This window comes from Lycorma delicatula, chromosome 10 (assembly GCF_047948215.1).
Source record: "Lycorma delicatula isolate Av1 chromosome 10, ASM4794821v1, whole genome shotgun sequence".
Classification (NCBI taxonomy): domain Eukaryota; kingdom Metazoa; phylum Arthropoda; class Insecta; order Hemiptera; family Fulgoridae; genus Lycorma; species Lycorma delicatula.
The window spans coordinates 80,738,148-80,758,134 of NC_134464.1; the positions used below are offsets into that span (position 1 = coordinate 80,738,148).

At 29.3% G+C, this 19,987-nt stretch overlaps 2 protein-coding genes across 2 annotated transcripts in view; one reads left to right on the forward strand and one right to left on the reverse strand.

Moving 5' to 3' along the window:
• The window catches only part of nudC (nuclear distribution C, dynein complex regulator), a 313,220-nt gene that overhangs the window by 17,507 nt on the left and 275,726 nt on the right, over positions 1-19,987 (forward strand). The window lies entirely within an intron of this gene.
• Positions 1-19,987, reverse strand: part of LOC142330994 (uncharacterized) — a 63,938-nt gene that overhangs the window by 3,648 nt on the left and 40,303 nt on the right. Inside the window, exons 2-3 of the mRNA XM_075376522.1 lie at positions 2,452-2,637; positions 672-942 (exon numbers count right to left, since the gene is read on the reverse strand). Coding sequence (XP_075232637.1) covers positions 672-942; positions 2,452-2,637 — 457 coding nt within the window. The remainder of the gene's footprint in view (positions 1-671; positions 943-2,451; positions 2,638-19,987) is intronic.

Consider the following 19,987-nt stretch of genomic DNA (forward strand, 5'->3'; position numbering starts at 1 on the left):
GAGGCTAAACAGGTAAAAGAGAGTAATCATTGACTGGATGAGGTCCCATTATTCAAACCTCATGTAATGGTTGTATTTTAAAAGTACTTCTTTGGATTTGTTTGTATCATCCTCTATAGGATATTCCTTTACCATTGATCCCTATTTTTGTAGGTTTTTTTGTGATTTTAAAACTATTGGTTTTAAGGATGTGGAAACCTGTGTTATAGGTCTATCCTTGGTGTGTAGTAGATCTGTCTCTACACGCAGTTTCTGATCCAGTTGCTGTATAAAAACCCCAAACAAATTTTCAGATGTTTAACACATAAAAACTAAGCCTCATAATCTCTACTACTACAGTTTCTTTAGTAAAGTATGGGTTTTCTTTAAGTGCTTGATTTACCTCATTAGCTTGTGTGTATGGTGCAGGAATTGTTTAGAATGTTAGGCCTGGTATGGGCCTTATAGCCGAGTCACTTTATTACTTCCAAGACCAACATATTTTCTAATAGAGGATGACTTTATGATTGAAAAGAATATAATCGTCAAAAAATTGATCATTTTCAATCAAAAAAATGATCTTAAAGCTTGCACATACAGACATTATTTTTTACATTACTTTTTAGAAAAGAAGGTTTTTTGTAAGTAGATTACTAGTTTCTATTAGTGTTAATAACATCAGTAATACTTACTATCTATATAATAAATAGCAATTAATAATCCTATTAAAAACAATCCACACATAGTTATGACAACCACACTAAGTTGATGTTTTTGACAACAGCTGACTGATGCTACTTTTGCTTTACAATGCGGCATACCATTAACCATTGTAAAATGTGTCGATGATGCTACCGATGCAGAATCAACATTATCAGTCTGACGCAGTGATGCTGATGTAGGTTCAATACGGAGAGCTGCTAAATTAGCCGCTGTCAGTAGTAATGACCCTGATGAACCACTCTGTAACAAATTATAAACGCAGAGATTAATAATTATTGTATATTATACAGTGAATTAGTGCTTGTTATATTATATCAAACAAATACATTGTTTAAATGTTAAATTACATTGTTTAAATACATTGTATTATATTTGTACCATTCAGCCACTAATTTTTTCATCTTAGTTTTAGAAAACTAAATTTGTATAATGACGGTTAATTTTAATATATTTAGGTTAAGGTTATATTAGTAAATAATTAAATATTATTTCTGATTAGTGAAGCAAACTTAAATGATTAGTTGAATGGTATGTAATTCAGTTGGATGTTTCTATCCGATGTAGTTCTGGGGCTGAGTAAGAGGTTTCCTTAGGATGCCTGTATTATTTTCTGTGGTTGTTTACTATGTGAAGGAGAAGTTACTTCCTTCTGCAACAACAACAAACTTGAACTCTTGGTGTGAAGTAGTTTTTCCAATTCTTTTATGTAGATATCTTTAACTCTAAAGGAGTTGCAGGGTGAACGAACGGTCATCTGTTACTTGGAGGGGACAACATTGGGTAGACTTAAATTGTTTCATAGTATGTGATTTTCACAGTATTTTCTCCCTTTTCCTTATCCTTAATTCTTTTTCAAAAGTATATTCTGTAGGTTTTGTTAAATGCTAGCTTGATTCCAGGAAAAATGTTCAACTACTACAACTGATAAATCATCTTTTTTCACATACCAGCCTTTCGTGATAGTTAAATCCTTTCACCTGTAGGTTAAATCCTTGCAGGTCTGCTCATACTAGGTTCTTTGATACTGAGTCTTGGTGCTTTTTCTATCTGGTGGCAGGATAATAAGGCTGTGAAGTTGTTTAGAAACTTCTTATTCTTCTCTTTACAGCCTATTAATTGCTTACTATGATCTGTAGCAAGGAATTAAGGATCGGTAGGATTACTGAATCATGGTGTTGTGTGAAATATATAATTGAAACAGCTTGTGTGTACCTAAAGAACATTTTCAGAGACTTCTTTTTATCTAGTGGTTTTATAAATATAGCAGTCTGGGGTTGAGGTCCTTAACAGGTGTGACTAGGCTTAATTAATATAGGTTTTGGAAAGCGCATGACATACATGTTTTGGAAATTTTGATATAATCTGGGAAATTAATCGATTTGGATAATTAATCTTTATTTAATGCTATCAGGATGTAGAAAAAGTGAGTGAACCTTTTTTTGTTTGTGTTTATCTTGGAAACAGAAGTGTTGAGTAGAAGACAACTGATCAAAGGGGGAATTATTTATTAAATATGGCTTCAGGTGAGCATTTACTTACTTCGTGCCTATCTATTTCTCCCTTTCATTCTCCTATTTCTTTCTCTATATATGTTCATCTTGATTTTATTCAAATTTCAGTTGTTATATTAAAATTCATATAATAGATAAGGGATAGATATATTAGATAAATATGTTATACATTCCTAATCATGGCACAAATAAATCTATCTTTATATTGATATTTTGAGTAATTGATGAGTTTACATACCTGTGTACTAGAATTACTTGAAGGTGTAGGCGATAACCATTCGGATACTGTCTGTATTGAACGTGCAGTAGTTCCATTCGTTCCTGTATGACATGTGCATGTTGTTGAATTTCGGCAGAGCGCTGGCCTTGGTATATACCAGCCTCTTTCTTCATTTAATGATCCTACACCTGATTCATCTTCTACCTAAAATCGATAACAAAAAATAAAATAAGAAAAAAATTTAATTAAAAATTATATGAGTATATAGAAAAACATGTATTTTATAGTATTTTGAATGTGCAATTACAACAAAATTAAACTACTGTGTAAAAAAAAAATTTGTATGGATTAGAGAATTTGGTGATGATTAATTGTATCTGTTAATCACATATATATTATTCTGCATACATACAAAAAGGGTTGTTGTTACATTCATGATTTATTGGCAGTTTTTTCAAATCTTCATATTTTAGATTGCAATTGGTTCACCTAGACCAAGAAAACGCGTATATACCTATATGTGTCACACTGCTTTTGGTGTTATATCTCAGGATTGACCAAACCAATTTTATTCAAATTTGGCTCAAGTATTTCTATGTTTGGGACATTTATCATATTAATTTCTTTCAAAATTCGTTAAGGAGGCGGGAAGATATCGCAACAAAACTAATTTCGATATTCTTAAGAGGGATTTTTGAGAAAACTGTATTACAGCAAATTTGTTACCTATAAAATCAGTATTGTATAAATAATCCAAAGAATTTTTTTTCAAAAAATCAGCCCCCCATCTCTTAGAACTGAAATATATATTTTTAGTTTTTTTACTCAATCTCCCTTCGGTCAAGATATTTTTCAAAAACTTATAAAAAGTTTATACTTTATATAAAGAGCTATGAAGAAATGTCTACAATTTGTTAAATTATAAACCCCGAACTTTAAATGCAGAAAAACCTTCTGAAAAATTTATTCTTCTTATTTTAACGTATAATTTATGGGGGTGTTAGATTTAGAGAAAACTTTACTCAAGCAAATTTTATTTGTGAATATCTTAACTTTCTTAAATTTTTTTCGAAAAAAGTACGGAATTACTTTCGGTCGCACGGTGGGAATGGGGGATGAAATTGAATATTCTTTACGTGTTGAGCTAAGAGGAGTACAAAAATACCATTTACTTAAAATGTCAATTTATGTATATTTAATTTGTACATAAATTTTATTTATGTATAAAATTTGTGATTCGAAAAACTCAAAAATTACTTGATCAATTTAGATATGTTCTAATAGTGTTTCTGGATTTGTGTATGTTAAAATTTGATGAAAATTGGTTCAATCGTTCTTGAGACGCTCAATCTAAGGTCAACAGGCAACTTAACCTTAATTTGAGATTAAACTGGAATAAGTTTGAGCTTGATGCTTGTATGTAGGGTGTACTCGTTAATCGAACGGACTCGTATGTAGTACGATCTATTCAGAAAACTCATTTAATTGTTATTGTTATTTATTTATTTTTTGTTTTTGTATATTTCTCTTATCATTTAAAGGCTATTAAAATTAAAGTAGCCTGACATACCTATTATATTCCAGACGCAAAATGAGAAACAATTTTTTTTTATTACTTTCACAAAATTTATACTTTATACTTTATATTTTGTTATTGTTTTATAAAAAGATGAAGTTATTTTATTATAAAAATAAAATTAATATTTGAATTACAATAACTTTCCGCCTTGAAAAACCTGTGTAGGGTATTGCATGACTTGACCGGCGCGGCGTAGCCGGGAAAATCTTACAATATTTTCTCAGTTTTTTTCAAATAATTAACATAACATGGCTTCAAAAAAATCTGCGTTAAAAAATGTTTTCCTCAATTGTTTCAATTTCAGTTTTTAGAAGTCGGCACCAAATTAAAATCAAACAGCTGCCAACAATTTCCTTGCTTAATTTAAATACCGATTTAAAAAAATATAAATTAAAATTGTGAAATTGTTATGGCTTTTTATTACCCATGGCTGTGCATACAGTTCACAAACAACACTAATGATTCATCAAAGAAATCGCCATCTCTGTTAACTAAATATTTGCATGTGTACTTAACGATGGATTTACTGGTCGGTCAGCAGATCAACCGTACAAATCCCCGTGGGAATAGTTTACGATTACTTCCGAATGAATTATAAATTTTTTAAATTCATTTCAGATTTATATTATTGTATATAATTCTATTCGTATTGTAAGAAGGTACATCTAAACTTTGGAAATAAGTGTAGGAAATCGTGCAAAGACATTTCGTGTGTAATTCAGCCTTAGGTAATAATGAGATAATAGTAACAATAATAACAAAAAAGAAAATTCTTCAATTTTTTTTTATTATGTTACGTGTACATTTACTTCCAAGTAAGTAATGATTTATGAATTTATATCTTTTGATTAATACGTATTGCGAATATAAATGTAATTAAAGGACTTAAAAAGGTTGTATATTCCATCTATTTGTATTAATTTTAAAGGCTGTATGATATTTTTTCCGACAGTAATACATGCATACAGGGAGTATTCTTACCTGTATACAACTCGTTCGTTACTGTGAATATGACGTCATTTTTCCGGGTGAACGTGAAAAGATGTTTAGACTTACCAAAGACATTTATAATTCTTTTCCGTTTAATAATAATAAATACTAACAATCGTCTAGGCTTGTCTATTCTGTACAATATGTCTAACCTATCACTTGAGTGTATTGTCACTAAGGTCATTTATCTACACGTTATTAACGTTAAGGTCTGTTGTGATTATTAATCTGATAAACAAGAAAAATAGTGTAATCCATCGATTTTATTTCATTTACTTATTTACATATACGTTATATTTCCTTCGTTTAAAGACAGTACGTCTGTGAAAGTGTATTTTATTATGTTGAACTACAGTATTATTAAATTATCGCTGTAATTTTTATTACATAAGAAATGTATGTCGTAAATTATTAGTAAAAATAATAAAAGTAGTTTTTAATTATCTATATTACTATATTTATTACATATCTTTAGGATTATATTTTATTAATTTTATTATGTTGGATTTTTTATTACTCTGGTTCATTGGTTTTGCTTGAAGGAAAATCTAATATTACAGAAAAAACCGTGTTTCAAAATAATAGAAAAGAAGAATCTGAGAAATCACCGACAAAGATTGCATATTGTTCTTCGTATAGCGCAAAGTAAAAAAGTTTATACATTTTTTTAACTATTCGCTTCAGGTGATATGACGTTTTTGTTGAATAATACTCGTTAAAAAAATTTCCTATAACATGGTGAAATAAGTTTAAAGCTGTAATTTCGTCTCTAAATAATAGAAAATGAGTAAAAGTTTATAAAAATGTTAGCTTCTGTTTTTAGAGTAATGTTCACTCTATTTTTTCTCTGTAGGTAGCAGCACTGAGCTATCAAATATACTGTTTTTATTTTGTTAATTTAATGAAATAACTTGCGTACTCTTCAATGAACGACTACCATAATTAAGTACAAAATATTATATTTTAATTGTATTATTAAACATAATGAATAATTCTCAAACCGTTTGTTATGCGTAGACTTCGATAATTATGATAAATCACAGCCATGCACGGACGGGCTTAATTTAACAGATTATAATCATTTACTATAATTAATGTTAAAAAATTGAAGATTTCGACGATTGTATATTTATCCTCAAAAAAATAATTTTTTAATCCGTTATTTAACATTTTATTTTTTAAATTTACTAAAATTTTGTGTTCATCCCGTTTTTAAAATGTGTAATATAATTCTAAAAACATTCAGTTTCTGTTTTTACTCGGTAGATAGTAGCACTGTAATATCCTATTTCAGTGCAACTCCCAATTTATTAACATACTTTTTTTAATGCGAATGCTGTGAATTGATTTCAAAAATAGTTTAATTATTTAAATAATAAAAACAACAATAATAAAAATGATTACGCGTGTGATAAATACTAAAATGCTTATTTAAAAGATGTAAGTAAAAAGTGAATTTTAATTTTTTTAACTAGAATAATATTTTTTTTAAAAGACATAAATATCGGTACAAGGGTTCTTTTTAGGTAGATTTCATAAGAACCTATCGTAATGTGTACCATAATTCGAGTTCCGGAAAATTTCGACATATCTTTGCGTTTCACATCCACCAGACTCCAAAACCACAATCAGCTCAAAAGTTTATATATACATTTATGTATATATTTCACTTTATTGTGAACACGATAACTGCCGTAATTTTGTGGCAATCATTTTCAAATTGTTCCTTAAAAAACCTCGTCCCAAAATCTCGGTCGAATTCGCTAATGGAAAAAATCGGACCATGGGGGGCTTAATCGAAAAAACAAAATATCGCTATAACTTTCTTATTAAGTAAAATATTGAATTCGTTTGAAGTTCCTACTATTCTTCGGATAAGGGCCTAACACCTATCAAAGTAAAGTTTTTTGATATCACCAACCAGTGGCCAAAAAAATCGTACTTCCCTTTATAGGCACAGTATCGAATCGGTTTAAAGTGGTACTTAGTCCTCTAAACATTATCTAAAACTTTTCTTTAAAACAATTTTTGATATTACCAACCCTTACGGCAAGGGATGATCAAAATGTTGCTGGAATTGTAAGAAGCTTGTCGTATGCTAAATATGTGAAACTTTTTTTTCACATGCAACCATTGTGGTATTGAGTAAATTTGAAGTCTTTCTTAACTTTAAGGTGGAAATCTTCTTTATCTCCTACTTAGCACCGGTGAAATCTACCTCCGCCTTCTGGCGTGCCGAAAAAGATTTTTTTTATAATTACAGTAAAAATTAATATTTAAAATTTTTTAAATAACAACTGCTGAATTATCTCTGTCGTAGATAGATTATTGATTAAATTAAAAGGTCAGTTATTTTCAAACTGTGTATTTATAAGATATAACAATAAAAGTAGTAAGGTTTTTCTTTTGTGACGAATACAGATTAGGATATATTTTTGTAATTAATTTCTTTTACTCCTGCTTAAAGGAAAAAAAAACACCAAAAGAATACGATCATGTTTTGTTATTCTTATTTGTATTTACATATGCATTATTGATCTAAAAAATACTGGATTAGTACATGAAAGTGGTACAATTTACGTCTTTTAATTCTAAATAACATTGAGTACCATTTATGTCTCCCTCCTCACTTTCATTCGTTATAATGTGCGACTATATTCTATTGTTTATAATGTATACATATAATCTATATGTTTTTTTACTTCATATATATGCGTATTATGAGTTTATTATATTTTGGTCGAAGGTTAGTTTTTTTTTTTATCTTTTAATATGACCAAGGCAAAATTAAATAATGTATAAAATAGATCTATTTTCTTTATAAGAACAGTATTATTGTTGTTGTTAGTAAAGGTTAATTCTGTAACACTATCCTAATTAAAAAAATAAACGCTAATAATAATAAGTTTTGTGTAGTCATAGTTAGGTATTTGTTTACTACGTTTGAATTGTTTTATTAATTAATCGCTTTATAACAGTATATTAGAGATTATATAGTTTGATTGTTTTGTTATAAGAGTATTTATTTTAGATAAGATACAGTTTTGTCATTTTTGCTTTCTTCCTTTGTTTTTCCCCTTTGTGAATTTCCTTCCGGAATGTTAATCCGGAAATTAATCTGTTCGAAAATTATTGTTCTTTAGTAATAATCAAATAATCAGCATTCTTTATTTTTAAGTTACATTGGTTCTTTCATCTCCACTGTTTAAGAAAACTGTAAAAAACATCTCATTACAACGCATGCTTAGTGTTTTTAGAGTAATTAAAATTATTATTATTTTTTTAATAACTTCTCGTATAAATTTTGCTTGTTAAAAACAGTTATTAAGCGAGTCTTTATTAAAATAAACAACTTAAAGTTGATATTAAAATTATTAGTTATAAATTTTATTTTTTCTCTGCCGATCTCCTTGGCGAATTGGTAGCGTCTCGGCATTTTATCCGGAGGTCCCGGATCTGAATCCCGGTTAGACTAGGCATTTTTCATACGCTAAAAATTTCAAATACGGAGCTAATGTCCGTAGCAGTTGAGCCCGTAAACTCATAAAAAAAGTTTTCTTTAAAAAAAATTGTAGATAAACATAATAAATTTTAATTTTAATGATTAGAAATAGATATTAAAAAAATTTCCTAACTACGCCGGTCAAGCGTAACTTTTATGAAAGTAATGAAAAGAATTTATTCTCATTTGGTTCCGGAATAAATGCCAAAGCTATTTAAATGCTAGTAGCCCTTTAAGTGAAGAAAAAAAAAACAAGTATATATTTTTTAGAGGTGTAGAATAAATCTTAAGAAATTAAAAAAAAATATATGTATAGGTTAAGCTTAACAAATCTTCTTAGGTAAAGTTTTCTTTAAATTTAACACCCATTCAATAAAGTATAAAATAACAAAAAAAAAATTAAACTTTTCTGCAATTTGGTGGGGTATGTTATTAAATAAAATTGTAGACATTTCTAGATAGCTCTATATATGAAGTAAAAATATTTCAAAAAATGTGTGAAAAATATTTAAATCCACGAGAGATAGAGCGAAAGAACAAAAAAACGTATATTTTAGTTTTATAAGGTGTGGTTGGGGGAGGGGTTAATCTTTTTTGGATTATTTATTTATGCATTGCAGATAACAAATTTGCTTTAACGTTTTCTTTAGAATGTCTCTAAATAATATCAAAATTGTTTATTTCGGGATTATTCCCTTTCTTAACGAATTCTGAAAAAAAAAGATTTTATCACGTATGTAAAAATATTCTAGCCAAATTTGTAAAATATTACCAAAAATGTAAACTGTTTCTAAAAACCCGATACCTCATATTTGACATGATCACCATCTTTCACCTTAGCTATTCGCCGGGAAAGTAAAAATTAGCATAAAATTTGAAAAAAAAAAATGGATTCGTGTAATAGTACAGGAATATATAATATAACATTTAAATATTGTAGTTGTATGTAGAACATAAACGACAAAAATAAAAATCAAAGAAGCAGAAATCAGTGCGAGTGTTCTAAACGAAAGTATAAACAGCAGGAATGAAAAAGAGATTAATTTAATAAATATTTATTTTATGCTGCTTGAATGTAATAACTTTTCATATATATGAAATTTTCCTAAAACTGTATTTTTGTATGTAAAAATTATAGGAATACTAACTAGAATTTGTCCTTTAATTCAATGTCTACTGATCGTTTGTCTATTTTGATCATTTGTATACTCACAATTTTTTAAATTGCATGTGCACCACTAATAATCAGACTGTGATGAAAGAGTTTCATTCTATCGTACGTATTTACGTGGGTTTAAAATACGAGTAGTTCGCCTACGTTAAAAGAGGTGAACAAGTGTTATCACTTATTTCTTTAATATTTTTCTTTTTATTAGATAGATATAATAATAAAAGGAACTAGTTAAAAAAAAAGCTAAATTGAATCATTTTATATGTGTATTTGATTTGTCATCAATTAAGATGTGGTTTTACGTGCAAGAACTGAATATTGAACAGGTTTTAAGTACTTAAAGTAAAACTAATGGCTTTTTCTTCTTTGTATGGTTGACGCTCTTGTACTAGTTAATAAATTGTATTCGTATATATACATTTATATTTTGCTGTTAAATTGTTTACAAGATGTTTATGGTATAAGTTGTTTAGTTTGGATTAAAGCTGTATATCTTTACGGCTAATCTATTTTAGAATATTAAATTTTTAATCTATAACCGTAATTCGATAATTTTATTTCCCGTAATAGGTTTTATTACAGTCATAAATTTTACGTTGTAATTGTTTATTTATATCTAAGTTACCTGCATTCCTTGAATTTTATATAGTTAATCTTGCTAGAAAGGAATTATCGTCTTTTTTATATGCGTGGAAAATTTATAGTTAATAAATCCATCCGTATGTAGTATGAAAGAGTATGTTTTAAAAAATTTAGTCCGGTTATCATTTTGTTTTATTTTTGGTTTTACAAAATCACGTTTTTTTCTATAATCGTAGATTTTTAATTATTTTATTTATTTGTTGAGAGTCAAATCGATTGTAGATAAATAAGAAAAAAATATTTGAGTACAATTCTCACCGGTGAAGGCATTGATAAAAAAGCTAAGAAGACTTATTTTGGGACGGTTATTTTTTTTGAGGAGCAGAGGGAGGATGACGCTCGTCTAAATTTTAGGAGAAGCGCAGGAGAAAATTCCATTGGGAAGATGATAGATTTATAAAATTGAGATGAAAATTTAAAATGATACAGGATGTTCCGCAAAGAAATCTCAGGAAATGTTCTACTGGTGAAAATAATGAAAGCAGTCTACCTAAACGTAAGTATGAAAACGCTTTGTTTTCGAGTCTTTTAAAAGAAAAGCTGAAATCCGGGAGAAATATTTCGCTAGCCCTAACTCGAAAACTAGCTAGCGAAAAATTTCGCCCGGATTTCAGCTCTTCTTTTAAAAGAAGCCCTACTATAATTTTTGGGACCCGAATTAAAAGGTAAAGTTGGTGTTTTCTTATTTAATTTGATCTAGGAAATAGGATAGAACAGGTCCCAGAACTGTAACTACAAACTTCGGGGTCGAAAAAACAGTTTTTTTTTAGGTTTGTAGTACTGTAGCTTTGTTAAATGAGTAATAAATATGGAGGATTTAGTAACAAACCTTGTAGAGAATTTAATTCTGAGAAAATTAATGTAAATACAACCAGTAAATGCAAATAAACACTTTTAAAGATCGGTTTTTTATTGAAGCAAAACAGACGAGAAAAATAGATAGAAAATCGTATTAAATTAAACAGTTAATTCAATTTTATTTACTGATCAAGCCATTTTTACGAGAAACGGAGTTTTCAACTCTAAAAATTTATGGAACGAATACAATCCACATGGTAAACCCCATCGGGATGGGCTAGTGGTGAATTCGTCATAGCAAATCAGCTGATTTCTAAGTCGAGTGTTCTAAGGTTTAAATCCTAGTAAATGCAGTTACTTTTATACGGGTATGAATACTAAATTGTGGATACCGGTGTTCTTTGGGAGTTTGGTTTCAGTTAATCACATATCTCACGAATGGTCGACCTGAGGCTGCATAAGAGTACACTTCGGTTGTATTCATATATATCATCCTCATTTATCTTCTGAAGTAATAACCTTACGGTGGTTCCGGAGGCTAAAGAGAAGAAGAGAGAGTTTGTAATCCTGACGACACTGCGGAAACTAGTTTCCAATATAAATGTTTGGTATGACATTATTTATGACAAAATTGTGGAACCATTTGTTTTCAATGAAAAACTTACGGGAGATGCGTACGTTTATTTCTTGAAAAATAATTCGCCGGTTCTTTTGATGGATATACCTGTACGTAGTAGATTTCAAATTATTTTCCAGCACGATGGTGCGACGCCACATTTTTCTTTAGTAGCCAGAAATCGCATGAATGCCAATTTCTTAAAAGTGGATTGGACGTGGTGTACCAATCGATCGGCCATTACGATCACTTGACTTAACATCACTAGATTACTTCATTATGGGCCGTACGTAAACGATAGTTATACCAACAAAAAAAAGTTAATACTAAAGAAGAGTTACTCATTAAAATACGAAATGCTATCGAACTTTTACGTAACGATCCTGAAATGATACTGAAAGCCACCTTAAAAATTTTACGTCAGGCAGAATGCTGTGTACATTGTGAAGGAGGGATTTTCGATCACTTACTGTAACTGAGGTTTGTTATTGTCTTACCATTTATCATTTCATGTATTTTATTGTTTTTGTTTTGCTGTATTAAGAATAACGTTTATTAGATCAGAAAGAATAAAACGATTTTCTCTCTATTTTTCGTCTGTTTTGCTTCAATAAAAAACCGATTTTTAAAAGTTTTTATTGGCTGTATTTACATTAATTTTCCCAGAATTAAATTCTGTACAAGTTGTTTGTCATTTAACAAAGCTGTTGTACTACAAAAAAAAATAACACTTATTTCGTTGCCGAATTTTGTGTTTTTCGTCGAATATCTTAAAAACTACTTGGATAAAAGAAGTAGTTATATCTTAATAGGATAAAACAGGGCCTGTTCTATACTATCTCAGCTCAAATTATTAAACCACCAAATTTACACCATCATTTGAGTCCCAAAAATTACAGTACGGCTACGTTTTTTTTAGAAGAGCTTATATCCGGCCGAAATCTTTCGCTAGCTGTAACTCGAAAACGAAGCGTTTTCAGATCTGATTATGAACGTTTTTATAAACTAGTAATTTATTTGTTTTCTATAATAATTATCTATTTAGGTGATGATGGACCCATAATGACGTCATACTTCTGCTCTCAGCTCTCTGTAAATATACATTCCATTGATATTTATCGGGTCGAATACGTAATAATAATAATTAAAATCTCGGTCCACGGTAGTGACAAGCCGTTGTTATGATATATTTATCGAATTTTCGGTTAGAAGTGTAAAATTTTCTCTGTATTTACCCAATCATGTAATGAAAATAAGTTCGAAAATAAGATTATACATTTTTTTGACAAAGAATAAAGATTTTTGTGGTTTTTTCTAAAGTTGAACTTAAAGAAAATTAGAAAAGCGGTGATTCATCTATAAAACTTTTAATTAAAATTAAAAAGAAAAAAGTACATACGCAAGAAAGAAAAAATCCATTTTCGTTTATTTTAAGCGTAAAGCATACGTACTGAACGTTGGCATGTTAAAACAATAACGTTGAAGTGCGCAGAATGTGATGCGCAGTCAAGGTCATTCTAAAAATCTAGTGGGGATAATCTTTTGTTCCCCCTCTACGTGAAAGTACCGAATGTGCAGTACGAATTAATTGGCGTTTTCTTCCTTCTATCGTACAGTTTTGTAATGATGTTTATTCAACATTAAATAAAAATAAATATTCAAAATTGTTGGTGGTGTATATAGATGCAAAAAAAAATCGAAGGTTATGTGTGTAATGTTCTAAACCAAATGTGGGTTTTCTTTGAAATGTTAAGAGTGATTTGGCCTCTTAAGTATTTATTATGAAATAATTCATTGTATCTTAACAACATTATTAATTTCTCTCTCTCTCAGAGAGAGAGAGAGAGAGAGAGAGAGAGAGAGAGAGAGAGAGAGAGAGAGAGAGAGAGAGAGAGAGTTGGAGAGAGAGTGTGAGTGTGTGTGTGTGTGTGTAATAATAAATTGAACAGCAGATCCTTTGTATAACATTTCTTTTCTTTTCATTTTTTTATTTATGCATTTATATAAGCAGGAAGACTTCCTTTGCTCTGTATTCGTCCTTTAAATATGAACGTCACTCTAGTAACTTCATATTTAGTTATTTAATCAATTGACTTTTGTCGTTTTTAAGTAGGCAGTTTTTATTTAAACATCTTATCTGAACTAATCGGTAACCTTTATATATATATATATATAATAAACACAGTTATTATTTAAAAGTAAATATACTTGTAAATAGTATAAGCCTTCTATATAAAATTAAATCATTGTATTAATATAATGTTATTGAAATATTCATTAAGAGCTAACACTTATAGTATGTACATATATTTTATACACTTGCACTGATTAATATAAGGCCTTTATCATCCTTGAAATATATCAGATAGAGTTTATCAAGTTTTATACATATATATACTGGTATTCTGACTGACAAGTTATTATATTATGAAACTTATTAACAGCCTTTGTACAATAAATATTTTAGTCTTTCAGTTAACTCCTCCTCTTAGTCTGTTTTTTATAGCAAACGTTTAATTTTGTTGACGATACATACATAATATACGTAGAATTGAGAGCTTGTGAAATTTTTTATTATTTATTGTTGATATATTCTACAGCATGAAACCTGTTGTTTCTCGCATATTTCTCTAATAAGAAATATTTTGCTAAAAATTAAACTGTGAAAGATTGGTATTCTTTTTGTAACCGACAAAAAAATTCAATGATAGGCAGCAATAAATTTAATTACTCTTTGATATTAATACTTATTCTAATCATCTCGATCGAAAAATGTTTCCAGCGTCATTATCGGGCTTATAAAAAAAAACCTAATCGGCATTAAGTAGGCGTATTTTGACTGTTATGATTATTAAAATCATAAAACAGTGTGTAGCGAACTGGAATCCATCGTACTTAACTAAAGCGATCTACTGAAAATAGTTCATTAAACGTGGATTTGATGTTTGAAAATTGTTTTTCTTATTTCCCATCCATTCATTTTCAGGATGCTATTCCTTGAGATGTTCCCATGTGTAGCGCAACAATCATGTGACATTTTTTATCGCCTTACCCAGGACCCAAACCGTATTAATATTATTAAAAATGACAGAATAACCTTCTACATCGCGACTATATTATGTGTTTATCAGAAACGTACACAAATAAACGAACACAAATCATTCTACTTTTAATATGATAAAAATTTTTTTAGCTTGTTAAAAGTGATAGCAGATATAATCAGTATTCGAGACCAGAAGTAAAAGGTAATATATGATTTTTTTATATGTCGGGTTATATTGCTTTAGAGAAGGTTTACCTGAAGTTTAAGAATCTTTGGATACCCAACTCCCTGTACAATTCTGGGTGAAGGCGAAAAATTCTCTCGTTTGGAAAAATCTTAGTATTTTCTCAGGAAGCTCTTTAATATTATGGAGCAAACTACTTATCTTCCATCCTGGGTAAGAATTCTTTGATGTCCTGAGGGATTATGGTCGTTCATTGCCTTATATTCTCGTATATAGTAAGACTATGGATAAATTAACAATATATCCATAGGAATTATGCATACGTATAATACATCCGTAGAAATTATGGATAAATTAATAATTCATCCATAATTTCTTAATTTTGCTCGTAGAAAAAAGTGTTGGGGAGCTTTTTTATGCAAAATTGTCCTTTTTTTATTTTTTATTTATTTTATTTTTTCATAAGATTAAACGTAAACAAAGTATTGGCGAAAAACTAGATATTTTTTCAGAAAATCATGTTTTTTTCTACAAACAGAAAAACGTTTTGCAAAATCTATCAAATATAAGGTTTAAATATGGATAAATGACGTATTTTTACATAAATTTACGAAGTTACAAAAAATATATTTTCATTAATTTTTTATAACTATTTCTTTATAGCGTCATTTTCATGAGTTTACGAAGTATACAAACATTTTCTTCCTAAAAGTCATTGAAAAATTAAAGATTTTGTAAACCCATTTCTACAATTTTGAAGTATATTGTTTACCTTACAAATAACAATTGAAATATTTTTATATTTGAAAAACAGAATTAATAATGGTCGGGCTTGAGTTTTAGCTGAGGTAACAAAACACGATTCTTTTAAAAAATAAATTTTTCAAATGTTGATAAATAAACAATTAAATAAGATATGCGGATATCTCTTATGGAACAAGTAGAAGTAGTAAGTTCGATAATAGAATGATGCTATATTGACTTTTTCATTTTTTGCTATTTTATTATTTTTTTTTGTTATAGGCGTTTTATCAACTTGCGAATTTTCACAGTAGATCCGGATTAACGGGCGATCACAAATTAAAAATACTTCGAAAATTTGATTAATTTATAGCCTTGGGTATTATGAATCCGTACCTTTTTTGAATTTTTTAATATCTATTAGGAACAGAGTTATGAAAGATTATTTATTGCGCGCCCTCGAGTTACACTACCTATGTACGATAGCTATAGTGTGATTTTGGTGCTTATTGTAAAATTCTATAGCGCCTTTAGTTTTACTCGTAAAAAAAATACCCGGCAGATTTTTATGATAAATTTCTTCAGCTGTTTATTGGTGCTTTTTTATATTTAAAAGCCGCAATTGGCGAAAGACTAAAACGTTTTTCTTAATTTAATTTACAAATTCCAAGGGTTTATCGATCATGTCCGCTATGGCACACTTTTGTTCTACATACTTTTCCTAACCTATTCCAGTAATTTATTTGCTGTAGTAAATTTTTTCGAGGTTAAAATTTGTATTGACTAAGCTAATAGTATCGTAATAAAATAAGAATTTAGATTTGGTTACAAAGGTAATCAATCGCTTTCGTTATTTTTTACCTCATGATAAGCTTGTACTGTATTTAGCGATTGGATGATGAGTTGAAAAAGTGTTGGATCAGTACGTCCTTTGAAGGTTTTTCAATGTATTAACGCATTTTAACATATAGCTCACGAATTCCAGGTACATGTAATAACTCTTTGATGTATCATTAGAAAATTGTGTATTTGCGCGCGCACTCGTGTCATCATATTTGAAATAAAATGAATGTTTTAGTACTGACCTCTGTTACATTATCATCGATAATAATTCTGTTGAAGAATGTAGATACTGTTTGTTAACTTTTGTATGTTATTTACCGGTTTATTTATCTGGCAATGAATTGTCACATTGTTGGAAAGTAACAGTATCGTTGTAACAATAAAATGCAATTTAAAATGTATTTAGGTGTAATTTTATGGTACAGTGAGTAGATGCTGGTTAAGTATCTAAACATTAAACACCAGTTTATAAACGTACATTTTGTATTACTACTATTATTATTACTACTTTTTTTAACTTAAATGCATTGTACTTTGGTATACTAATTTGTAATATGTGTTAATCGCGCGCGCGCGTTTCTATGTTTTACTTGGATAATTCATCTTGGTTCACGAATCGGGTCATGGCAAATTATAATACTTTTTTTTTTACTTTATGCTACATTATATTGTGTCTCGATGTCCATCTAACATTGTTTTTTTATTTTACTTAAGACGTTAATTTCTTTGTTTTTATGTAATATTAGTTAATATGGTTGTCCGTGATAAATTGTATATAAACAAAATGTGTTTACAGTTTACAAGTGACATTTATTTCTTGTTAGTACTGAATCAACGATTTACTGTCAATGGCCCTAGCCGTGGTGTTTTTTATACGTTACACCGAAATTAGGTAATATTAGATATTATTAGGGAATAGACTGCTGTGGCCTTTTCGTTTACATAACATGTTGGTTCATAGCATCCTTTTATAGGTTGGTGTTTTGAAATTTTGTTTTTTATTTTGGCACTTTTCCACTGCTCTATATTCCTGTACATGAATTTATTTTTGTATCTAGTAATAATAATTAACTAGACTATTGACAGACCCTACATAGGTTTTCGTACGTTAAAAAAAACTTTTTTTTTCTTTTTTTTCCGGAGTGTTAGGAGAATTTAAAATTATATTTTTAATAATAAAAATAAGAATATTATTTACAAAAAAAAACAAAAAACAATTAAATCAGATGTATCAAGTAATATTGGTGAAAAAAAAAATATATTAGTTTACGCTATGTATGATTTTCTTTATATTTTGTATATTATTTACACCGATTCATATTTTTTTACGATTCAATCAGTGAGTAGTGGATGAACAGTGTATAATATAGTTTCATTATATAACACGCCTTACAGTTCAGGGAACAGGCGATGATTTTCCTTCAAGAAACTTGAGACTTGGTTCATATGGTGGAGAAAAAGTATTTTGTTGCAGCAGACAAACGAAGTCGTCGATCATATCATGTGTTTATCCTATTCTGGATAAATATACCCGGAACTCCCGAAGGAATGTGAATGGGACGTATGATATTTTTTTGACTGGTGTTGTAGCTAGATCGTTTCTTTGACTTATCGTTGATCCTTTCCTTCCCGATAGTTGTATGATATTTCATTCGATCCAATACGTGGAACCTCGTTGGGTTACTCCTTGGCCTGTTTGGTTTGATGAAGGCGGCTTCGCCTGCGTCTTGTCTGCTGATTTGTTGTTTTTTCATTTGTGGTCGTACAAAAATCCCAACTTACGATTTAGGTGCTTACCGAGTAAATCCGGTCGTTCTAATATTATGAAATGTTGTATCCTAAAGTTTGTGTTTGTCGATGTAGGCATATATCCTCTGAAATCAAAAAGTAGCTGATAGTCGGGGTTATTATTTTCGAATCTAAATGTTTTATGATTCTCAGATAAATGTTCGTCTCAGCCTAGTTGATAGAAAGCTGAAGGTCCTAGGTTCGATTCCCAACGTAACATTGGAATTTCTTTAATGGATCAATACTTGTCATTATCTAATTCGAGTTGAATCTTATGTAAAGATCATCGAATATAAAAAAGTCAATTTTTTTTAAAGGGAATCTTATAAAAATTATTTTGACCTAGAATGTCTTTTTAATAGCAAATTTTGAGTTAAAAAATGGACAGTGAAATTGTAAATATATGCATACTTGGATAAGTAGAAGATTGGAAGAACATTTAGGATTCGTTGGATCACAAAATACCCTTAAGATATTTCAAATTACTTAAAAATGTAGCAACGTTGTTAGCAATCATTAAATGTAAGGTAAGATTCATAAAAGAAGTTAAGACGTATTATTGTTGAAATTAAAATTTATAGATTTCTTTTAACCGGGATACCGATTTTTATGTAGTGAGTAAGATTATATGCTATAAAGATTTGAATAATATTCGAATGATTATTTATTAAAAGTGTTTCTTATATCAGTTGCGAATTTTTTGTGGTGATCTATTTGTTCCAATTTTTTTCGGATCGTAGAAGTTGAAGTGTGAATACTGATAAATCGTATTTAATCGATTCTTCAATCGTTTAAACGGTTATTGCTATGAAGAACTGCTTCTTAATTACATTTAGATACGAATGCGTTTGTTTAGAAAGGTCTACTTATATTATTCCAAGCGAGCGTGCGTGCGTTTAAGTGTGTGTTGATTTATATATGTGGTTTTTTTTTCAATTTCTCAAATGTGGTGGTCGGTTGCTAGCATATATGTAGTCGAAGGTGGTAAGTTATATACATTAAACGATTACTGATAGGAGGATATGCAAATGCATTACAGTTGCACGGTTCGTTGCATTGTTGTTAACTTACTCCTACGTTTTTCCCCTCTATCCTCTCTGATGAACTGTCTGTCTTTTTCTAATTACGGAGTGTACCTCACGCCACTTCGTGGTTTTGCCAGACAAACAGTGTATTGTACTCGCACTCACACTATGTTTATTCCGCTTCTAGTTGGCTACTAACAAAACTTGATATCGACTAGTCTCCAAGCCTTGGCCGATTTCCCATACTATAAGGTCCGCCACTTATTAACCGGCCACTGACTATCATTAATATCGTTTTTATGTCATTACTTTAATTATCATTTTAACTGATGTTTGATGTCGTATTTTTTGTTTTAATTTTTCTATTTAATTTTTTTTTGTTTGAAATAACTTTTGATTTCTTTCTTTTAAAAATCAATTATTTGGTTTGTAAATGTTTCATTCTCTTTGTTCTTTAATGTAATAATGGTTGTATAATAACCATTACAACCATAATTTATTGTAATAATGGTTGAATAATTTATATACATATATTATCGATAAAATTTGTTTGGTGAAACGCCTTGGCAAATTACCGTTCCTTGAGGTACTCCCTCAGAATTATTTTACAAACGTTTCTGATTTTGAAGTTC